This window comes from Neodiprion pinetum, chromosome 5, assembly GCF_021155775.2.
Source record: "Neodiprion pinetum isolate iyNeoPine1 chromosome 5, iyNeoPine1.2, whole genome shotgun sequence".
Taxonomy (NCBI): Eukaryota; Metazoa; Arthropoda; class Insecta; order Hymenoptera; family Diprionidae; genus Neodiprion; species Neodiprion pinetum.
The window spans coordinates 27,713,449-27,732,958 of record NC_060236.1 but is presented as its reverse complement, the minus strand read 5'-3'; the positions used below and the strand labels follow the sequence as shown (position 1 = coordinate 27,732,958).

At 38.5% G+C, this 19,510-nt stretch overlaps 4 protein-coding genes and 1 long non-coding RNA gene across 6 annotated transcripts; 4 read left to right on the top strand and 1 right to left on the bottom strand.

The window, feature by feature from the left end:
* The first annotated feature begins 76 nt into the window (after positions 1-76).
* On the top strand, positions 77-1,719 carry LOC124218790 (uncharacterized). Its single transcript, XM_046625614.2, has 3 exons — positions 77-366; positions 446-558; positions 683-1,719. The coding sequence occupies exons 1-3, from the start codon at positions 170-172 to the stop codon at positions 865-867; spliced, it is 495 nt and encodes a 164-aa protein (XP_046481570.1). The 5' UTR covers positions 77-169; the 3' UTR covers positions 868-1,719.
* Positions 1,367-1,735, top strand: LOC124218548 (uncharacterized). The gene has a single exon (XM_046625086.1). The coding sequence runs from the start codon at positions 1,367-1,369 to the stop codon at positions 1,733-1,735; it is 369 nt and encodes a 122-aa protein (XP_046481042.1).
* Positions 1,736-1,956: 221 nt separating this feature from the next.
* Positions 1,957-8,013, top strand: LOC124219037 (uncharacterized). The gene is made up of 18 exons (XM_046626141.2): positions 1,957-2,276; positions 2,388-2,429; positions 3,130-3,999; positions 4,435-4,520; positions 4,654-4,807; positions 5,006-5,037; positions 5,132-5,257; positions 5,371-5,445; positions 5,531-5,602; positions 5,770-5,938; positions 6,018-6,067; positions 6,409-6,480; positions 6,669-6,780; positions 6,860-6,891; positions 7,003-7,129; positions 7,270-7,298; positions 7,427-7,489; positions 7,591-8,013. The coding sequence occupies exons 3-18, from the start codon at positions 3,512-3,514 to the stop codon at positions 7,836-7,838; spliced, it is 1,935 nt and encodes a 644-aa protein (XP_046482097.1). The 5' UTR covers positions 1,957-2,276; positions 2,388-2,429; positions 3,130-3,511; the 3' UTR covers positions 7,839-8,013.
* Wdr81 (WD repeat domain 81) lies at positions 8,012-16,494 on the bottom strand. 2 transcript variants are annotated; one of them, XM_046626140.2, is made up of 15 exons: positions 16,016-16,494; positions 15,622-15,781; positions 15,161-15,416; positions 14,867-15,029; positions 14,246-14,659; positions 13,658-13,858; positions 13,440-13,585; positions 13,125-13,312; positions 12,032-13,049; positions 11,587-11,883; positions 10,229-11,494; positions 9,112-10,147; positions 8,678-8,827; positions 8,452-8,558; positions 8,012-8,378 (listed from the first exon to the last, which is right to left on the bottom strand). In XM_046626140.2, the coding sequence occupies exons 1-15, from the start codon at positions 16,229-16,231 to the stop codon at positions 8,147-8,149; spliced, it is 5,850 nt and encodes a 1,949-aa protein (XP_046482096.1). In that variant the 5' UTR covers positions 16,232-16,494; the 3' UTR covers positions 8,012-8,146. The 2 variants fall into 2 exon arrangements, with proteins under 2 accessions (XP_046482096.1, XP_046482095.1); XM_046626139.2 differs by having other exon boundaries at positions 9,112-11,494.
* Positions 11,923-12,540, top strand: LOC138190982 (uncharacterized). Its single transcript, XR_011177163.1, has 3 exons — positions 11,923-12,075; positions 12,153-12,213; positions 12,307-12,540. It is a non-coding gene; the product is annotated as an uncharacterized lncRNA (long non-coding RNA).
* Positions 16,495-19,510: the final 3,016 nt, after the last annotated feature.

Here is a 19,510-nt window from a genome sequence, read left to right as displayed (position 1 = left end):
GAAAATGCGAGCAAAATGTTGTTGCACCGAATTTGCGCGTTTCTTTGTTTCCCGTGGAAACAACTTGAGAGGCTGCTCTCGTGGCCCGTGTTTCACAATGTCAAGAGTCATATGATTTTAAAATATTAAATGAATTTTTGAAAGTCCATTAAATCCTCTTTGTCCAAAAATGCACGCAGGAAATAACGGCTGTTCGTATGCAGGTTGCGATGACTACATCGAAGAGGATGAATTTGACAACAATGACGAATATATTGCTTTGAATTATAATGATTTTCACGATCACAGAAATAAATCTTGTCTCTCACCGCCTCTAGACGAATCTGAATCTGAAAATTATGACTTCGATGAACAACACTGCGAAGGGTCTGTTTTGTTTCATTTTTATAAAAAATTACATTTTATTAATTAGTGCAAAATGATCACTATCAAACTGATTTCCCAGACAAGGCAATTACGAACAATACTTCATTCCCGATTCCAGTGGGAAATCAGTCGCTGCTGGTCAACATTCGTGCTTGAAATTGAAAGATAATTATTGCTATCTGGATCGGAATGGTATGTTAAATTTCGTCTCCCAAATTGAACTGCACTCCTTTACGTCTACTTTACGTTGATATCGGTATTCTAATTAATCTTCGATTACTCAAAATACCTAGGCTAATGCTTTGTTCACTTGCAGCATATGATACAAGAGTTATGAGGAATTTGGCATCGACGGAAGATTACGAACATCCTCGTGGAAGTTATTCCCCGAGGTTCATTCAGGCCGCTCTTGAAAGAACCAAGTCGTCGAGTTTTTGGGGCGATGGTTTGTCCAAAAAAGTCATCATAAATATTACCAAGGCAGACGTTCTTCTCTGGTAACATCTTCGAAACCACTTGGAACTGTTTCAAACTTTTCACTGTTCCTTACAATTAGACGATGAGTTTCATGATTTCGCGGGATATGACGATCAGGAAATAGAAAATATCAGTGTGTCATTAGACGATCAGAATTATTGCTCTGATTATTATTCGCAGCAAATGCAACCATCGAGACAAGTCCCCCAAGCATCGCGATACGGAGGTATATTAAAAAATCTTCATTATCACTCTAACATCAAAAAACCTTATACTGATTGATGATAGTCATTACGGCAGTGAATATTTTTGTCGCAAAATTCATGTAACATAAACTGAAACGGAAATTTAGAGATTCGGACGTCTTCAGAAAAGAACTCCATAATCTGATTCAATTTAGTGCACTCTGCTGCGGGCTTTTCCAGTGAAAAGTCTACCGTTTATTGTAATATGCATGAAAACCATTTACAGGGTAAACTTTGTGATTTAAGTAATTAAGTTGTTGCGAGAATGACAATGAGTAATGACTGTAAAAAGTGTTTTGAACGCAACACAAAAACCCAAAAGCAAACTGTCTGACACTTGCAACATAGGATTGAGGTCGATGGTGGAGAAGTTGATCTACAATACACAGGTGATAATCTTCTCCAAGACTTACTGCCCGTACTGTGAGACTGCTAAAAATATTTTTGATGACCTCGACCAACCGTATACCGTTTTGGAATTGGACAAGCGAGCCGACGGTGAAGATATTCAGGAAATCATGGGGACCATAACCGGGGGAACATCTGTCCCGAGGGTTTTCGTCAATGGCGTGTTTATTGGCGGTGGCGATGATGTCAAGAGATTATACGAAAGTGGCGAACTTGAGGAAATGCTTGGCTGCGAATAAAATTCTATAACGAATTTCTTGAAATTATTTCGCTGTGCCAAGGAAATTGTATCCTCTTGCAGAGTGTACAATTCTTTTGGTATTGAGCTCTCCTTAAATTAAAAAAAAAACCGACTGGTTCTTACTTGAAAAGTTTTTGATTTACCAACTTTTTCAACCTCTGCTGTAAATTTTTTGAAAGAATTTAAAAGCAATGTCGAAATAAATATTCAGAAGCAGGATCGCGAGTTCTTGAACAAATTAAACAAAAACTTGGTCTTGCTGTAATTCACGCGTAGTCTCACACATATTTGTTGTAATTGTTGCGGACCAAGCTGTGGAGACTCACAATCAGATAGCAACGAGGATACTGCGGATTTGGTGAAACTTGGCAAAGTCATTTATCATATGTACGAACCAAACGATGCCTTCTCGGACGTTTCTGATGCAACTGTCATTTTAGAAGCTCTCGAGGAGACGTTTGCTTTTCAAAAGCTGTCGAAAGGGCATCTGTTGAAGTCAGTTACATCCTCTCCGAAACGTGGCTCTTCATTTCGCAAAGGTAAAATATGGCTTATCTATTAGGATTAACTTATCCGCTTGCATCGATAATAAACGTGAAGCAAAAAACAAAAAAAGAAAAAACACCCAAGTACCTGAAATTCTGTTACAGCTATAAGGAAGGTCAAGACGACGTTGGACCTGTCCAAAAAAGGTATGAAGCTTTGTTTTAGGGGTAGGCAGAACATTTAAACTAATATTGTGACTCATCGTAGGACGTCATAGTTTTCGTTAATGATCGATGGACCTTACAAGTAGTAATTCGGTATTAGAGCCGAGAAGAAAAGAAGAGTCTTCCGCTTTAGTGTAATCTTGCACTCGTTTACAAAGCACTTTAATCAAAATTTCTACATATATGACAAATTGTAAGCGTCCCGGTATCATAGCTTGGTATGAATAAATAATTATAAAAATATGATAAATACGTCTGTTAAATATCATGCGCGTACGAATCTTTTGACTGCACGATCGAGAGCGAACAAGGTAGAATATCAAAGCTGTTTTCTATTGTTAATTTTTCACCCGTCTGTTTCATTAACTTTTGCGCTTTATAACCATACAATATTTCATGGGAACTGTTTTTCAAAAGTAAACTATCGTGTGTAGAGGTATCCTCTTTTAAATTGAGCGTAGCAGATGGCCGTTGCACTGCACATCAATAATTAGAGACATGGACGACTTTAGTTTTTATTTAAAATTCGCCAAACCTTTGGTACTTAACCTGCCAGATGCAAAAGGTAAAATACAATTGCCACCTGACTTTTACAAAGTAAAATATTTTGAAAATACGTGTATGCAATACCCATGCGTGATAACTTGAAATTGCAAGTGGCGTTGGTTCTGTTCGATATTAGACCGAAGCATCGCCGCGCTATGGGTGAAAAAACTTCGCGACATGGAATCTGACGGACCAGAAGCCAACATGCGGACCGAGTACCTTAAGCTTCTTCTCTTCGTCATGCAGCGCAACAAACTCGCTGGAATATTTGAAAAAGCTCCACCCGATGGACCGCTGCAGGCTTTTCCTCCAAATTACAAGGTCCCCAGGTCAATTGTAGTTAAATGCGATAATTTGTGAGGAATATCGAGATACTTCGCTGAGTCCATTTAGCTCTTAGTTTTCGTTATTTAAAAATTAGGAATATCCATTAAAAAAATGCGAAATGAAAAAAGGAAAAATGCTTCGAGTTGAAATCAGTATATACATTTTATTGCCAACTTCGTCAGGCTACGGAAATGCTGTCTTTAGTCAAGCCGAGAAAAATAGCGGCGCTGGCTTATCCTCCGGTATTCACATCCGTCGGAGGTGATCTTTGTCAGTTTGTGGCTGTTCAAGAAATTCCAAATTTCGGGCTTCACGGCTACTACGCTATTTCAATCGAGCCACTGCCCAAGTGGTCACACGCCAGTACGAATTCGGCGAAGAAGGCGAAACTGAAGCCCAAGCATTTCGCTGATTGTTTTAAAGACACGTGCAAACTTGCCGAGGAGGCTTATCATTCAAAGAATAAGCCTGACAAACCGGCTTCTTCGTCGTTATCATCATCCCAACAACCGGCGTCCCAGCAGCAGCTACCGGAATCTGCTGATAAAAATTCCCAAGAACTTGTCGATCCTAAAAATGCGGAAGCTGGTTCTGGAAATAAGAAAAAACAACCGAATGACTGCGAGAGGATTTCAAGGCCAACACCTAAGTTTGTACCATTCCCGCCAATCCCATACCAGTAAGTAAATGTTCGATACAGTTTACAAGATTCTCTAGTAACGTTTGCTTTTGAAATAGGGTGCAGTCCTCTGTTCGTTTAATCTAGACCGCCGTATGTATAGAAATGCATTCAATTGTTATTTTAGAAGTATAAACACGTCTTTAGATCAGGGAATCATTAGTCTAATGTTTCACATATCACACAACTATAAGCAAATTAATAGTTTATTGAACGTAAAATGATGAAAAGTTTCGTTTAAATTACTTTTTCAACTTCCATTAACTAGTTGTTAGTCTTTTAAACACGAAAATTGCAATGGAGTTCAGTATTCAAAGTCCATGATGTACAGGCTGCCTTCTATCTACGAACTATTGCATACTATTTCTTTATGTTTCGGTAGGCTGTAACGACGTGATATGAGTTGGAATTTTTATTTTCCATCAAATATTCTAGGTCATATCGGAAGGAGATCGCGGGTTTCGAGTCCCGACCAACATGGGGCAGAAGTCGCTACTTTGAAAGACTGATTGACGAGTCTCGTTAGTATTTCCAATTTATAAACATTTGAAAAGAGTTTCTTCGAAAGCTGAAAAGTTCATAAACCCAGAGTATTTCGTATGATAAAGTGAGAATATCCTAAGACGCTGTACACACATGGACTCTGATTTTCAGCTCACCTGCCAACCGATCTTGACGTGTCTCAGGCAGATGCGTTGCTACATGGGATAAGTGACAAGACTTTCAAGAAAGCCGAAAATCACGGACCATGCGCTATCTCGGAAACTAGACGGCGTGTTGAACGGATGATGGACCTTCCTCCTTGTGCGTAAGTACGTCTATAATATACCCTTACGTTCATAGAAAAAGTTTCAAATGCTCAAGACTGGTTTTATTTTCACGGTGAAAAACTAACGCAAATGTATGAATAGTTCATCTATCTACTGGTCTGGTAGGATGAATTTTATGACAGATTTATTTCGCATTCAAATTACTGACAATAATCTTTCGATTTGTAAATTTTCAGACTCGATCCAGGGGAAGCAATGCCACCTCCAGGTACATCAATGACATCATGTCGCTGGCAAATAGTACTTCTAATATTTGATTCCCAAATTTCTTTAAATTTTCCTTACTTCTATTTCCTGTGAAGGTTCACCGTACACCTGTTGTCCAAAAAGGGAACCAGTCATAGACACACACTGTGTCGACATGTGTCTAAGCGAACAGGATTTTTATCCTTGTGAAGAAAGGTCAAGCGTGTCCCTACGAGGAGGTAGTAAGTAAGATTTTTCTATAAACATTAACAATGTCCGTGAGTGTATTTAAATTGATGTACAAACAAAAACATAGTACCGCAAACGTCAGTTTCCTCATTTCGTGCTATTTCAGGTGACAGCGGAAGTTGTTGCAATTCTCAAAATCGGAGATCCAGATCCCGCACATCAAGCAATAGTAGGATCAATGGTAAGACAGACTACTAACCGTAGTCGACACTGTAGGCTTGACAAACAAACCTTGACTTATGTGGTAAAATGTATTTTATTTTCAGACATTAACTCTCGTCAATATTATGCAGCGCAATTTCCACGACAGCAACGAAACGATCATACCACTCGTTATGGTAAATTTTTTTTGTAATAGACAAGAATCCGCCTATTTTTAATTCCGTAGTTAGTGATATGAGTACCAGCTTCTAATTGCCTACTTGTGTAAAATTAAATATTCGGGCGATTCAGGAATGATGCAAATGCTGATAGTCATGCATGAATGTGTCAGATTTTTTTTAAGGGTCCATCAACGATGACACCGATGGTACGTTGGACGTTGATACATCGATACAAAATATCACAACGACAAGCAGATACTTGGATCCAGAAAAATCTGGCAATTTCAAATGGCTTGAGGACATGGAACACGTTACTTTCTCTGATCCTACAGAAATGTCCTTCACAGGGTCGTAAGTAAAATTTTTGAACCAGCAATATTGTTTAGTGACCGCCAATCATAGCTTCTATAATTTTTTTTTACCTCAACAGTGATTCGAGAGCACGGATGAGGTCATTTTCTTCAAACACGACGATGAACGGTTGGTTCAAATTTGTGTTTTCTAATATATTGACTATACCTTTGTCGGCCATGAATGAAACGAGTTACGCAAGAAACTATATTTAAAGGGTATCCTTGGTTAAGAGGGGCCAAATGCCCCCGTCTCGTGATTTTCAAACCATCCGTTTAGAAATGTTTCTTTCTCTCTCTCTACTCTCCCATATAACTACTACTAGGGGCTGCACTAGCTTCGCAATGGCAAGGAGTATGAATTGCTATTCCGGTCGTGTCACAATCCCAACAGCGAGATTATAATGCCACTCCGCTGTACATTTTGTTTATCTCAGATTTGTATAATCTTGATAGTTCATTTATAAATAGGGGGAAGTCCAGATTTTGATGAAGAGCCACCGATAAACGAGGAACTACACCCTGAAGAACTGATGCCTCGAGGTAAGGAAAATTCTAAGTTACGATAGAATGAATCCCCCTGTGTGTAGACAGGTTTTATCCTGATAAATATACTAGTTGTCTATGTACAAGATGCATTTTTGAATCTTTCAGCATTTAAAATATGAAATTTTCCGATTAAAGATATTTTTTAAAGACTCGAATTGGTGTACTAATAAAATTCCCGATAGCTGCAGAGCGAATGCATTCCTCCAAATTACATCATTCGCAGAGATCCTCATCACCTCCGGGTCGATCCTCATCTTGTTACCCTAACAACAGATCCTACAGTCACGATAGTTGGTAAATACAGAATATAAATTGCCATTGAAGAAGCAGTTATGATACCTCTTTATTATTGCATATTTCGTCTGTTGGACAGGGAACAGCAGACGGGGTTGAGCCACATTAATGGCAAGTGAATTTTAATGATGGTATTAGCTCAGTAGAGAATTTGAGAAGAATTTGGAGAACTGAGTACAGAACTTTCTGACCGTATTCTGACTTGCTAATATTTTCGAACAGAGGACATTGAACCGTCAATCGCAGTTGTGAGACGAAGATACGCCAAATCTCGAGAAGCGTCAAATCGCCGTCCCGAAATACACGAAAAGACGTACCGGTGGAAAGAAATAGTTGATGAAACTGAACCGTAATTATAAAGATTCCTGGAATAATGATGATTAATTCATCTGCCACGCAGATATTTTATTTCGAATTATATACCACGAAATATTAATAAGACTTTTCGTAAAAATTTGACGATTAGTATTAAGAATTTCTCATTTACAGAAGCAGAAATGAGTCTCTATGTTCAAAAGGTATTTATTAAGCGCTATTCGTTGCATGATATTTCAGATAATTGCGTATCATGGATTCGATTGTTTCTAAATGTTATTACATATAAGTTTACCAACATCCTATCCAACATCTAAATCGTATTTTCTAGATGTCAACAGAATGTCAAGCTTTGATCCCGAGTATTTGGATTACATAGAAGCTGTAAGATCAGGTCAGCCTTCAACTGGATCCTAGATGTAGTCTATAAAAAAATCGAACGTCTATTTGCTTGTTCTAAATGTTCGAAGAACTGTACCCAATCGCAAATTATAGATCGCGACTATTGCTGCGAAGATGAAGATGAAGAAATAGAAAAACCACGTTATTCTAATCGTATTAGTGGACCAGCAATGGACAGGGATATGTTGCAATATTCAAAAAAATTAATGAGGCCGCCAAAACCACCACCGTCATCCGGAAGAGTGATCATGCCGCTCTCCAAACAGAGTCAACGGAAACAGAGGATCCTAGAAATGGAAGAGACTGATTCTCCTGATGTGAATGTTGACGAAGATGAATAAAAATTAACACCTGACTAATAATTTGCATGTTACAATTTTCCACATTAAATTTACCTGATACACGCATTCAAGTTTCCGTGAAAAGTTATTCATCACAAATCGTTGTGTGTATGGAACTATAAATGTTAAAATACTGAGAGTAATAGCGTGAACATACAAAGAAAATGTGTAAATAAGTCCGTACTTCTTTTTTATTTGCCAATTACCACATGAATATTGGATAGTATGAAAACTTCGTAGTAACGAATGACAATACTGATGAATGCCGATGGATAATAGTAGATTTATCTAATTGTTACTATCCTATTTTAACATAGTAGGGAAATTCCACCGTTGTCAGCACCTAGCAGAAGAAGTCTATTCAGAGGAAGTACAGACATGGCTGTAAGATCACCTTTAAACGTATCTGATCGTAATTTAGTCGAAGAAAATGAAGCTGTTGCCTCTACAGAGGTGTGAACTCCGATGCGATTTGCAGTTGTGGCTGATATCAACTCTTGATCGTAGATGGACAAACAGTGTACCGGTTCTGTTGTCCCTCTGGAACGTCAATCAAAATACAAATTGAGATGGTTCTGAGTCAGATGTTGATTCTGTAATACTGGGTACTTACTTCAAATGAAATTTCAATTTTCCGTCAACTGCACTCCATACTGCGATAGACTGGTCTAAGGAAGAGCTAATGATAGTTGTGTCGTTTAATGCTTCCAACTGCAACACCTGGAATAAGTAGTTAAAATTTGATCACGTATTGCTACATTCATGTTCACAAGGTGATTAGTCGTTAAAATAACTACATGATAGCATAAAGTAACAGTAAGGTAGAGAGAAATACATACTTCACATTCGTGACCTTTCCATGATGCTATAATTAGTCCAGTACGAATGTCTAAAATTGCAAGAAATCCAGATGCCTGACCCATGGCAATCCAATGCCCACTAGGAGCTACCGCTATACATCGTATTAAACCAGTTGGATTCATAGAGACCTGAAATTAAAGAAGTAGCTACCTATTAAAAGTCATCTGAAATAGATATTCTGAAGGTAAAGACCTCGGAACAATTGAGATTATTCTGTAGTGTTACAATTCTTCTAACCTGCAGCAATCAAGGGACTTGATAGTACATAATTTGTTCTTAAAGGAAATAATACAGAAATTCCTTCCACAGTTTGTATTTAATTAAACATTATCGGAATACTTTTATTAGAGGCATCTGTATTTGCGTTACAACATCTATTACTAAATACGTCATGCGTCTTTTAGTTGCTCACCTTCATTTCATTAACATACTGAAATGTTCTGCAGTCAATAACTCTTAATGTCATATCTGTAGTAGCAGCAAGCAGCATTGTAGACGGAATAGGACAAGCTGCCAGAGTATTTACAGGTGCAGGACGGACGCATTCCGGAGATCCTAACAGTGAACCCATGAACGGATCCCAGCAGTGAATGGACCCATCGCAAGTGACCGCATACCTCAGAGATTCCAGAAACGTTAAGGCAAGTATTGACTTTTTGTGTCCTGTGTAAGTGTATTGACATTGTGATACCGCACTACCATCTCCCTGACTTCTCAGGCTCCAAAGTTTCACACTTTTGTCTCGCCCTCCGCTCATAAAGCTATTCTCATTGTCAAGGACATGAAGACATCTGACGCTACTAGTGTGACCGACGAATGTTTGAAGTTTTATTTGCTTAATGTTAAATCTAGTATCTTTATCGGGTCTGCCGATTTCATGCTCCCAATATGCCAACCAATTTCCTCTAAGGTGCCGACTGGTAGACATCATCTCTCTGCTTACTGATAACCCGTTATCACTTGAAGACTGTGTTTGCGGGGATGGACTCTTTCTTTGAACTTCAATGCGATTTCCAACAACAGATATTTTTCCAAAACTCTCTGCATCCCTTGTATCAGAGTCGAAATCTACAGGTACAAAATCAACGTTAGAACAAGAAGGTCGAGTTTCTTGTTCATATTCGTAACAAAGATCTCTGATTAGTTGATGATTTTTCAGAATTTGCTCCATAGCATCATCCCCGATGTAACGATAAAATGTTACATACGATTTGTGTGCTAACTCCATAGTGAAGACTGCTCTGAGTTCATCGAGTGCTTTGTTTCGTTTGGAATCCGTCAAACAATTATCTTCGATCACAGGGGGTGAGAAAGATTCGGCGATTTCGTCGCTTGTGCTGTTCTGGACTTGTTGCATACATGGAGACAATTCTCTGACAGCCCATTCCTGAGTGGAACCATCTGATAACACTTCGAAGTAGCTGCTCTCATTGCAAGATGCAGCTAGACTGTTGGTTGTAGAATTTTTTTTGTTAGGATTGATCTTCTTCGCAGAATTGACGATTTTTCGCTCTATATCTCCAACGTACACGTTTTTACTAATTTGACCATGCGCTTTGTCAAAAGCTAGAAAAAAACGCTGAATAGAAACTGCTATCTGCGTTTTACTCATCTCCGATCCTAGTCTTTGGCTCAAGCAGAATGTCACTGCAATATATTTGTCAGCCAATGCGCTGCGTGCCACTACACCATTTGGAAAGGTATAACGGGTTGTCGAAAGTATCCTCACAGCCGGATGCAGAACTGATCTTAATATAGTTTCGTGAAGGGCATCCATGAGCGCAGAATCACTGAGGAATCCTATGATGTGTGTCAAGAGTGCCAGGCAAGAAACTAAACCACCCTCCAGATTTGGGGTCAGCTTCCGTTTACACAGAGCCAGTAATTCCACCATGTGACCCAAGTATTGCAGTAAAATTATTTGCTCACCATACAAGCCTGCGATAGCAGTGAGGCATTCTAAAACTTTGGATGCATTTCGATCTCCGACAAGCATTGTGTTTGGCCATTTACTCTGGTCATCCGGTCTTGCTGTCTCATTCTTGGATATAGGGGTCAAGTTTTCTGTTCCAGCGTAGCAGAGCGTTAACATCCTGAGAAGATTCCGTGACAGATAACGAGCAGTCAGAACTGGTCCTAGACGATGAGACAACCAAATGACAGACTCTGCGCTCATTTCAGACACTTTGCAATCTATAGGAACTAACTTCTGTAGCGGTAGATCCATGCAAACTGTTTCATCATTGACGTCAAGGTTTTCAGGATGATCATCATTTTCACAATGCAAAGTAACTTCCTTCAAAGTTTCAACATTTGTTGTGCTTGTACTGTCCGTAGCTTTGTTACTTCCAGTGGTGACATTCCCGACGTATGAATTGCTGAACGGTATGTCTTCACTGGATGTTTTACTACCAACGTGACAACCGATGCTGTTGAAACCAGTGACTAGTTTACCACCTTCGACTCTTTTTGGTATCGGAATAGTCGGCGATTTCATACTGCTTGGTGGTGAGGTTTTATTTGCTTCATCAGAGAGATCGTTCAAACTCAAGTTCAGCTCCAAATGAACATCTATGTTGTAAGGTACACTAGGATTGGAAGGTGGAGAATTTTCCTCTGTTTCGAGAACGAAAACGTCTTCTATTTCGTTATCAGTTGAAAGTAATACTTTGGAATCGCTGGCTGATTGGCGTAAAGAAGTAGAACCGTTTCGATCAGAATCACCAGAAGAATCCTCGTCTAAGGGTGATAGCATTGCTTCGGCATCGCTACAGCTACCGCCAAGATCACATGTCCTTGATCAAAAATTTTTTAAACTATATGAGTATTGAAACTTTGATTGATGACATGATTACAGTTTATGAAATGTGAAAATGATTGTACGTACTTGAGGTTTCCATTCCTACAGTAATTCACGTTAGAGGGGTTTTGTAAATTGTCTCTGTAGCCGCCAACCGCCTCTACTAACGGTGTAATAAAGTTGTCTAAAAATTTGCGCAGTCCAAGTCTAACCATAAGCTTTAAAAGAAAACTACGGTGGTAAAGTCTCACTGTCCTGTGCTTTGCAGGTGACATGGAAGACAAAACGTCTATTTCAGATTCACTATCCATTATGGAACCATTTTCATACAACTTTACAATTGGTTCCAGTAGAGCCATTGCGGAATGTTTTGGTCCTATAACTCTGTAAATAAACAATAAACAATTTTTATTATAGATTTCAGATGCCTTATCGGAAACTCTTCTCAAATGCAGATATCAGAGCTCGTTCATAAAACGAAATCAACAGGTTTCAAGAGGTCAGAACTGAGTAAAATTTAACGAAGACTTACTTGGCAATAGGATCAAATAAGTACCAAGCAGCTAAAACAGCACAGTAAGGTTCCTCCATTATTTGACGAATATGGGGTACTATTAATTCGAGATAAGCTTCTGAAGTATCACCCATTTCAGGGAGAAGTCGTTCAAGGTCTCTTGCTGCAGTTTTGACTTTACACTCGCTGATCTTGCAGAGGTATTGAGTTTGTGTAACAGACATTAATTCACTTTCCTGAGCCCTATGTGTAACTAGATTCAAACTTTGAACAAGGCTATTGTATTCTTGCAGCATTTCGACCACCCCGAACAAACGTTTGAAGTATTTAGGAAAGGGAAACAAGCTTCCAGACAAAATCGACTGCAGCAATTGATGGGCAGAGGGCGGAGGTAGACCAACGTTAGTTACTGTCAGATAACGAAACTGTACATTGTTCGAACTTGAAGCAGGGTCATTATTATCCACACTTTCGAAATTGTAGCTCTTTGGTATCACGTCAGCCTGAAGCAGCAAGGCTACTGCGCTTCTCACACATCTTGGTAGGGCATCCGGTGATGCCTTTAACAAATTGACACAGGCACTGAATCTCTCATTAAATGTCATGTAAGCAGCTTTCGTTGACGCTCTCAATCTTGCAGAAAGGAATATTTCGGCTATCAAACACCCAAGTATTTGCTGTTCCTTGATTCTACTAGAGGCTACAATTTGCTTGTAGTTAGTCAAGCTGTCATGGGCTATTGGATTTGACTTATAAGTCTGGTGAGTCGCTTTGTTTAGAAAAGCATATGTAGTTTCAACCTGCACAAGTGCCGCCACTGGGTTGTAGTCTTTGGGAAGAATAATTTGCATTGACGATTTATCAGTTTTTGGAATATCGTCAGGAGCGAGTAAGGAGCTCCGAGATCGACTGAGTAAACGACTCAAAGCTAGTGGCGATGACCTTGAAGGATTAGAATTGGCCGCAGATTCGTCTTCTTCAAAGCCTGAACTGTGACCTTCATCTTCACTGATTCTTTCACCAGAACGATCACTTTCTATGGGATAAATAAGCTGTCATAACTCCACGAATATACGTGAGGTAAATAAGTTTTTTTTTTCATCTTACATACTTATTCTCTCCCTCAAGTTTGGTTTCTGTAAACGAGGTGGACTTTTACTCCAGTAAGGTGAAGGCACTAGCTTTTGCGGATGTGGCAATGTAAACACCTGCACTATCCCAGAATTTGTTAACCCTTTGTGATTATCGACTAACTGCAAGCACACATTTTTTGATTTCACTGCTGCTGAGCCTGATAATCTGTTGAGAAGAGGAATGTAAATTATACCGAACGCATGTGAATATCACTATATATTCAGTTTTAAGGGAAACATAGATTGATAGTAATGTTACGATGTTAATTAGTAAATACGTTTCGTAAATTTACTTGTAACCAAAAGTGAGATCGATCCAGTGATGTAGTCTTTCAGAAACGTATATACTTTCCAAAGCCTCGCGATGCTTTTCTATAAAATCTTCGGGAGACGTTGCCCATGCTGGAATTTCCAGATCTTGTAGGTCTTCATGAATGGACTAGAAAGAAAGAGGAAAAAAGAGTTTGACAAGTCATAAGAACATGAATTATATCATCAATTATTTCATCACCTTAAAGACGTTTGGATCGGTGAAGAATTGTGGAATACATTCATCAGGACTCCAATGATGCAGCCTTTGAATAGACGCGGGATACTCCCATGGAACCCACTGCGGTCTCACATGCTTGCATAGCACAGAACGAGCATAGCGACGAGAAAGGTACACGTAGTAAGTGATTTCTGAAAGGACATCCGAAACATGATGACCAACCTGCATTAAAAAAAAATATTTGTAAAGGATATATCATTTTGAAAGAATGAGCGTAGCTTCCAAATTGCAAATTACTCAATTACTTTGGAGTGTTATAAGTTATTAATCAGAGCGAAATTGAAGATGTTTGTAGACAAAAATCACACTTTTTAATACGAAGTAATATACAAAATCAAGAACCGATCAAATACAAAGCTGCGTACATCTTATTCAGTTCCAAAAAAAAATATTATGCACGTTATAGACAATGCAAATACTATTTGGCTGGAAAGTTTGGAAAAATTGAAACTGGCTTGATTCTAAATTATGATTTATTCTTTACGAATACGGGGTTCTAGACAATAACGAGCAGAATTGATGCATGATTTATTCATAGCTTCAACGAACCTCAGTTACATGGGAGTCAAACGTAAGATCCAATTGCCGGTCGCCTTTATTGAGTCGAAATTTCGATTTTGTAAGGTCTCTCCAATTTCCTCCGCAACGTGATGTGAAATCTGTCACCCAAGGCATAACATGATGGCAGGATGGATCCCCGTATCTTCTGCCAGCTACGTTATTCAGTGCAGTCAAATAATCGAAATTACTTATTTGCCCCTGAATCCACATTTCACAGAGTTTATCAATGTTTTCGTTAATTCCAAACAAAGGGCTACCAGAGTTTTTACTATACTCGTAATTCAAGCTGATATCCTTGTTGTACTCGTGACACTTTAATTTTCTGTGACCGTGAATACTAGCTGAACTTCCACACTCGTGTTGTGGTTTCAAGTGTATATTGTCAGTTATTTTTGGTAAGACCTAGGTTAAATTAAAAATATTATTAGTATATTTCGATGTTTATCGGTTTCAAATAAATAATATGTATCCATATCAACGATATATTGTCCATATGTGTCTAAATTGAAAATTGAGTGCATACAATTTTATGAAGTGATTTACTCTTCAGCTTGAGATTAAGCTGTATACAGATTTATTTAAAAAATAAACCAAACTACACCAAGTTACCTGAATAGTGAAAGTATCAGTGAGTAATATATCCCCGAGAGTTATTTCTCCAAGAACTAATCCTCTATCATGCATATCTCTTAATAGACGGAGTAGCTGATAAATGAGGAACAAAGGTTTACTATGGCTCGAAGATAAGGCTGCTGGACTGTACGTCACAGAACTGAAATTGATGATTAAAAGCACATAAATAAAGAACAATTAAAATAAAAAAAAATAAAAATTAGAATTGTTTACATCACGCTGCTTATTTTACTGCTAAGATTTCATTGTGTTACAAATAGCATAGCTTACTCTTGGAGGGAATATTTGGCAGTTTGTTCATGAATTGTGATGAAACAAGATTCTGTTTCAATGGTGAGTAACGCTGGTAATAAATTACAGTGCAGCTCTCGTGTGGATCCTGGGGTTACAGTTACTACATTGCCATCCTGCAGCTGTACCATCGGACAGCCATACATGCGAGTAATAATATCTTTCATTACAGCCACATCGTTGCTGCTTGCCGTTATATTCGACTGTTCTCTTTGCTCGGCTGGATTCCATCTACCTGCCCATGATTCATCATTCAATGAAATCAGAAATCTGTTTATCTTAGACTTGGTCCAGAAAGTTATGGAACTTCAATAGCTTTTCTGAGATTATTTCAAAACTATTATTCCTAATTTGTAGAATAATGATATTTTCAAATAAATGTACTTGATCTAATATTAAAAATGTATAAGTAATTGTGCCCATTGGATGGCTCGACATACTGTAGTATTTTTTATAAGCTTCTTTCCATAAATTGTGGTGATTAGTTTCCATAACATAATGCAATAGCTGTGGAAATGTTAATTCTGATTCTGTCTTTCCATGCCCCAGGTTTCTCGCTCTTGGTAAGGGAATTGCATTTCTGTGTTGTTTTTGATATACCTATAGGATATAAAATTAAGGATGATTAAGTCTTCAGATAATAGCTGCATTCTTATTTTATGAATGTAATTGTTATTCTGTGATTCATCGCATATGAGTTACAAGTCGTTTTGTAATTCACATAAAATACTAAACTACAAGAGCTTGAACGATACATAGCGCATGACAAGAATTTCAAAAGTATGAATCTCGGAAGTGAACTGGTAAATTATAAAAGTGAATATTGTCTTTTGCCTGAGCGTAGATTCGGAGCCAGTTAGATCCCAATTCATCAAATGAAGGTTGTGCTGCAATTACGTCTGCAGACAGCTGATCATGAGTGATAAAAGTGACTGACCCAACACTGAGTAAATTAGCTAACCAACTTCGGTGAACCGTAATTGAAATTCGCCCGTTTAAAAGGCGAATGTATTTTTTTGGTATGCCAAGCTGCTCGTGGAGTATGTCCATATTTATTTATGCGTAATCTCAATGACCAATTTTTATTCATAAACGTAACCTGACGCTACTCAATAGAACGTGCAGGTTAATGGTTTCAGTAATTTCTTATAAATGTGTCGAGATCGACGATTTCTGTTTTCTCCGTTCATTGCAAATTTTAGCATCACTGTTTATCGTTTCAGACAATATTTTGAGTAAGCGACACGCTGACTGCCTGTGTCAATGTGTCAAACACAGCTGTCAATTGCTGTAAAAAGGACGGCACAAAATTCGTTATGCCACGCGTAAATTGTGTGTTGCTTCCTGCGCCGATAAAAAAGACATCTGTATAATAATTCGTGTGACCGCAATAGATAAGAGAAATAGCTGTAGTACCGACAATTGTCAAAATGTAACATCATTTGCCGGTAAGGTGAAAGTTCGCACTGTTCGCAAACTAACTGTTTTTATACACTGTATCGTGAACATTCCAGGCTTATCGACGGATTGCGATTCTTGATAAATCAAAACCTCCACATTAATTGATAATACGCATTAATTCGATCTATGTGATAGTTTATATCGGCTTGTTGACATTTCCTAGTTTCGTTTCCTAGTTTAAAATACTGCGTGGTGTCTACATAAATGGCTGATCTTTGTCCTTCTGAATGAAGAATTTCTGATGTAGTGAAATCATCAACAACTAATGTTAACAGTCGTGAGAATCACACAAAACCGTACCAAATACACATAAGTATGATCGAGTGATTTGACTTTAATTTTTGATATTTTCGGTGTGAATGGAAGTCACCTATAGTCCAGATTTGATTAATACCTACTCAGTGATTTGAGGTATAGAGAACGTTCAAGAACTAAATTAATGAATATAGATGTGAATCAATGTAAACAAAAAGAAGATCAAAAATAAATAACATAAGCAAAGAGTACTTTGGCACATTCCTCATTTGGTGATATCCATCAGGAAGAAGACGAAGGGGGGTTCGGTTGGTCAAGAATTGGACCTAGAAGTCAACTGAGTCCAAAGATTATAGGCTCCAAAAAAAAAGTAGAAAGTAAAGCTAACCCATTTGTATTTTTAGCGAAAAATTGCGCGATTTTGAAAAGTCCTGGAATAAATTCTTTGGTGCACTATATCGACGTAATTTCGCGGGAGGAATCGATTGGGCGCAGTCCCAATACGCTGCGAGCAACGGATCAGAAGTTACAGGTAGAAAACCAGAACCTGCGTTTTTCACGTTTTTCAGCTGGTGATCATTTCGTCGTCATTTCTCTCCCGTTAATCCCACGCTCTTTTTGCTGCGTTTTCTAAATTCCTGAGAGTCTAATTAGTCAAGAGAAGGTCATGCAAATCGAATTTGAGACCTAAAATTTTTCGGCCCAAAAATAAGTAAGGCTAACTCCTTTGTATTTTTGGTAAAAATTTTCGCGATTTTGAAAAGTGCTGGAATAAATTCTTTGGTGCACTATTCTGACGTAATTTTGCGAGAGAAATCGATTGGATGCAGTCTCAACACGCTGCGAGCAACGGATCAAAAGTTACAGGCAGAAAACCAGAACCTGAGTTTTTCACATTTTTCAGCTGGTGATCATTTCGTCGTCATTTCTCTCCCGTTAATCCCACGCTCTTTTTGCTGCGTTTTCTGAGTTCCTGAGAGTCTAATTAGTCAAGAGAAGGTCATGCAAATCGAATTTGAGACCTAAAATTTTTCGGCCCAAAAATAAGTAAGGCTAACCCCTTTGTATTTTTGGTAAAAATTTTCGCGATTTTGAAAAGTGCTGGAATAAATTCTTTGGTGCACTATTCTGACGTAATTTTGCGAGAGAAATCGATTGGACGCAGTCTCAATACGCTGCAAGCAACGGATCAAAAGTTACAGGCAGAAAACCAGAACCTGAGTTTTTCACATTTTTCAGCTGGTGATCATTTCGTCGTCATTTCTCTCCCGTTAATCCCACGCTCTTTTTGCTGCGTTTTCTGAGTTCCTGAGAGTCTAATTAGTCAAGAGAAGGTCATGCAAATCGAATCTAAGACCAAAAATTTTTCGGCCCAAAAATAAGTAAGGCTAACCCCTTTGTATTTTTGGCGAAAATTTTCGCGATTCTGAAAAGTGCTGAAATAAATTCTTTGGTGCACTATTCTGACGTAATTTTGCGAGAGAAATCGATTGGACGCAGTCTCAACACGCTGCGAGCAACGGATCAAAAGTTACAGGCAGAAAACCAGAACCTGAGTTTTTCACATTTTTCAGCTGGTGATCATTTCGTCGTCATTTCTCTCCCGTTAATCCCACGCTCTTTTTGCTGCGTTTTCTGAGTTCCTGAGAGTCTAATTAGTCCAGAGAAGGTCATGCAAATCGAATCTAAGACCAAAAATTTTTCGGCCCAAAAATAAGTAAGGCTAACCCCTTTGTATTTTTGGCAAAAATTTTCGCGATTTTGAAAAGTGCTGGAATAAATTCTTTGGTGCACTATTCTGACGTAATTTTGCGAGAAAAATCGATTGGACGCAGTCTCAACACGCTGCGAGCAACGGATCAAAAGTTACAGGCAGAAAACCAGAACCTGAGTTTTTCACATTTTACAGCTGGTGATCATTTCGTCGTCATTTCTCTCCCGTTAATCCCACGCTCTTTTTGCTGCGTTTTCTGAGTTCCTGAGAGTCTAATTAGTCAAGAGAAGGTCATGCAAATCGAATTTGAGACCTAAAATTTTTCGGCCCAAAAATAAGTAAGGCTAACTCCTTTGTATTTTTGGTAAAAATTTTCGCGATTTTGAAAAGTGCTGGAATAAATTCTTTGGTGCACTATTCTGACGTAATTTTGCGAGAGAAATCGATTGGATGCAGTCTCAACACGCTGCGAGCAACGGATCAAAAGTTACAGGCAGAAAACCAGAACCTGAGTTTTTCACATTTTTCAGCTGGTGATCATTTCGTCGTCATTTCTCTCCCGTTAATCCCACGCTCTTTTTGCTGCGTTTTCTGAGTTCCTGAGAGTCTAATTAGTCAAGAGAAGGTCATGCAAAACGAATCGAAGACCAAAAATTTTTCGGCTCAAAAATAAGTAAGGCTAACCCCTTTGTATTTTTGGCGAAAATTTTCGCGATTCTGAAAAGTGCTGAAATAAATTCTTTGGTGCACTATTCTGACGTAATTTTGCGAGAGAAATCGATTGGACGCAGTCTCAACACGCTGCGAGCAACGGATCAAAAGTTACAGGCAGAAAACCAGAACATGAGTTTTTCACATTTTTCAGCTGGTGATCATTTCGTCGTCATTTCTCTCCCGTT

What these genes read in the sequence shown, in the direction of transcription:
- LOC124218548 (XM_046625086.1), top strand. Translation starts at nt 1,367, where the DNA reads ATGACTGTAAAAAGTGTTTTGAACGCAACACAAAAACCCAAAAGCAAA.
- LOC124219037 (XM_046626141.2), top strand. Translation starts at nt 3,512, where the DNA reads ATGCTGTCTTTAGTCAAGCCGAGAAAAATAGCGGCGCTGGCTTATCCT. An exon ending in CGTGTCCCTACGAGGAGGTA is followed by an intron (nt 5,258 to 5,370) that starts GTAAGTAAGATT and finishes GTGCTATTTCAG; the next exon opens with GTGACAGCGGAAGTTGTTGC. An exon ending in CGATCATACCACTCGTTATG is followed by an intron (nt 5,603 to 5,769) that starts GTAAATTTTTTT and finishes ATTTTTTTTAAG; the next exon opens with GGTCCATCAACGATGACACC.
- Wdr81 (XM_046626139.2), bottom strand. Translation starts at nt 16,231, where the DNA reads ATGGACATACTCCACGAGCAGCTTGGCATACCAAAAAAATACATTCGC. An exon ending in CCGATCCAAACGTCTTTAAG is followed by an intron (nt 13,586 to 13,657) that starts GTGATGAAATAA and finishes CTTTCTTTCTAG; the next exon opens with TCCATTCATGAAGACCTACA. An exon ending in AAATTGAAATTTCATTTGAA is followed by an intron (nt 8,379 to 8,451) that starts GTAAGTACCCAG and finishes TTGACGTTCCAG; the next exon opens with AGGGACAACAGAACCGGTAC.
- LOC124218790 (XM_046625614.2), top strand. Translation starts at nt 170, where the DNA reads ATGCACGCAGGAAATAACGGCTGTTCGTATGCAGGTTGCGATGACTAC. An exon ending in GATGAACAACACTGCGAAGG is followed by an intron (nt 367 to 445) that starts GTCTGTTTTGTT and finishes CTGATTTCCCAG; the next exon opens with ACAAGGCAATTACGAACAAT. An exon ending in TTGCTATCTGGATCGGAATG is followed by an intron (nt 559 to 682) that starts GTATGTTAAATT and finishes GTTCACTTGCAG; the next exon opens with CATATGATACAAGAGTTATG.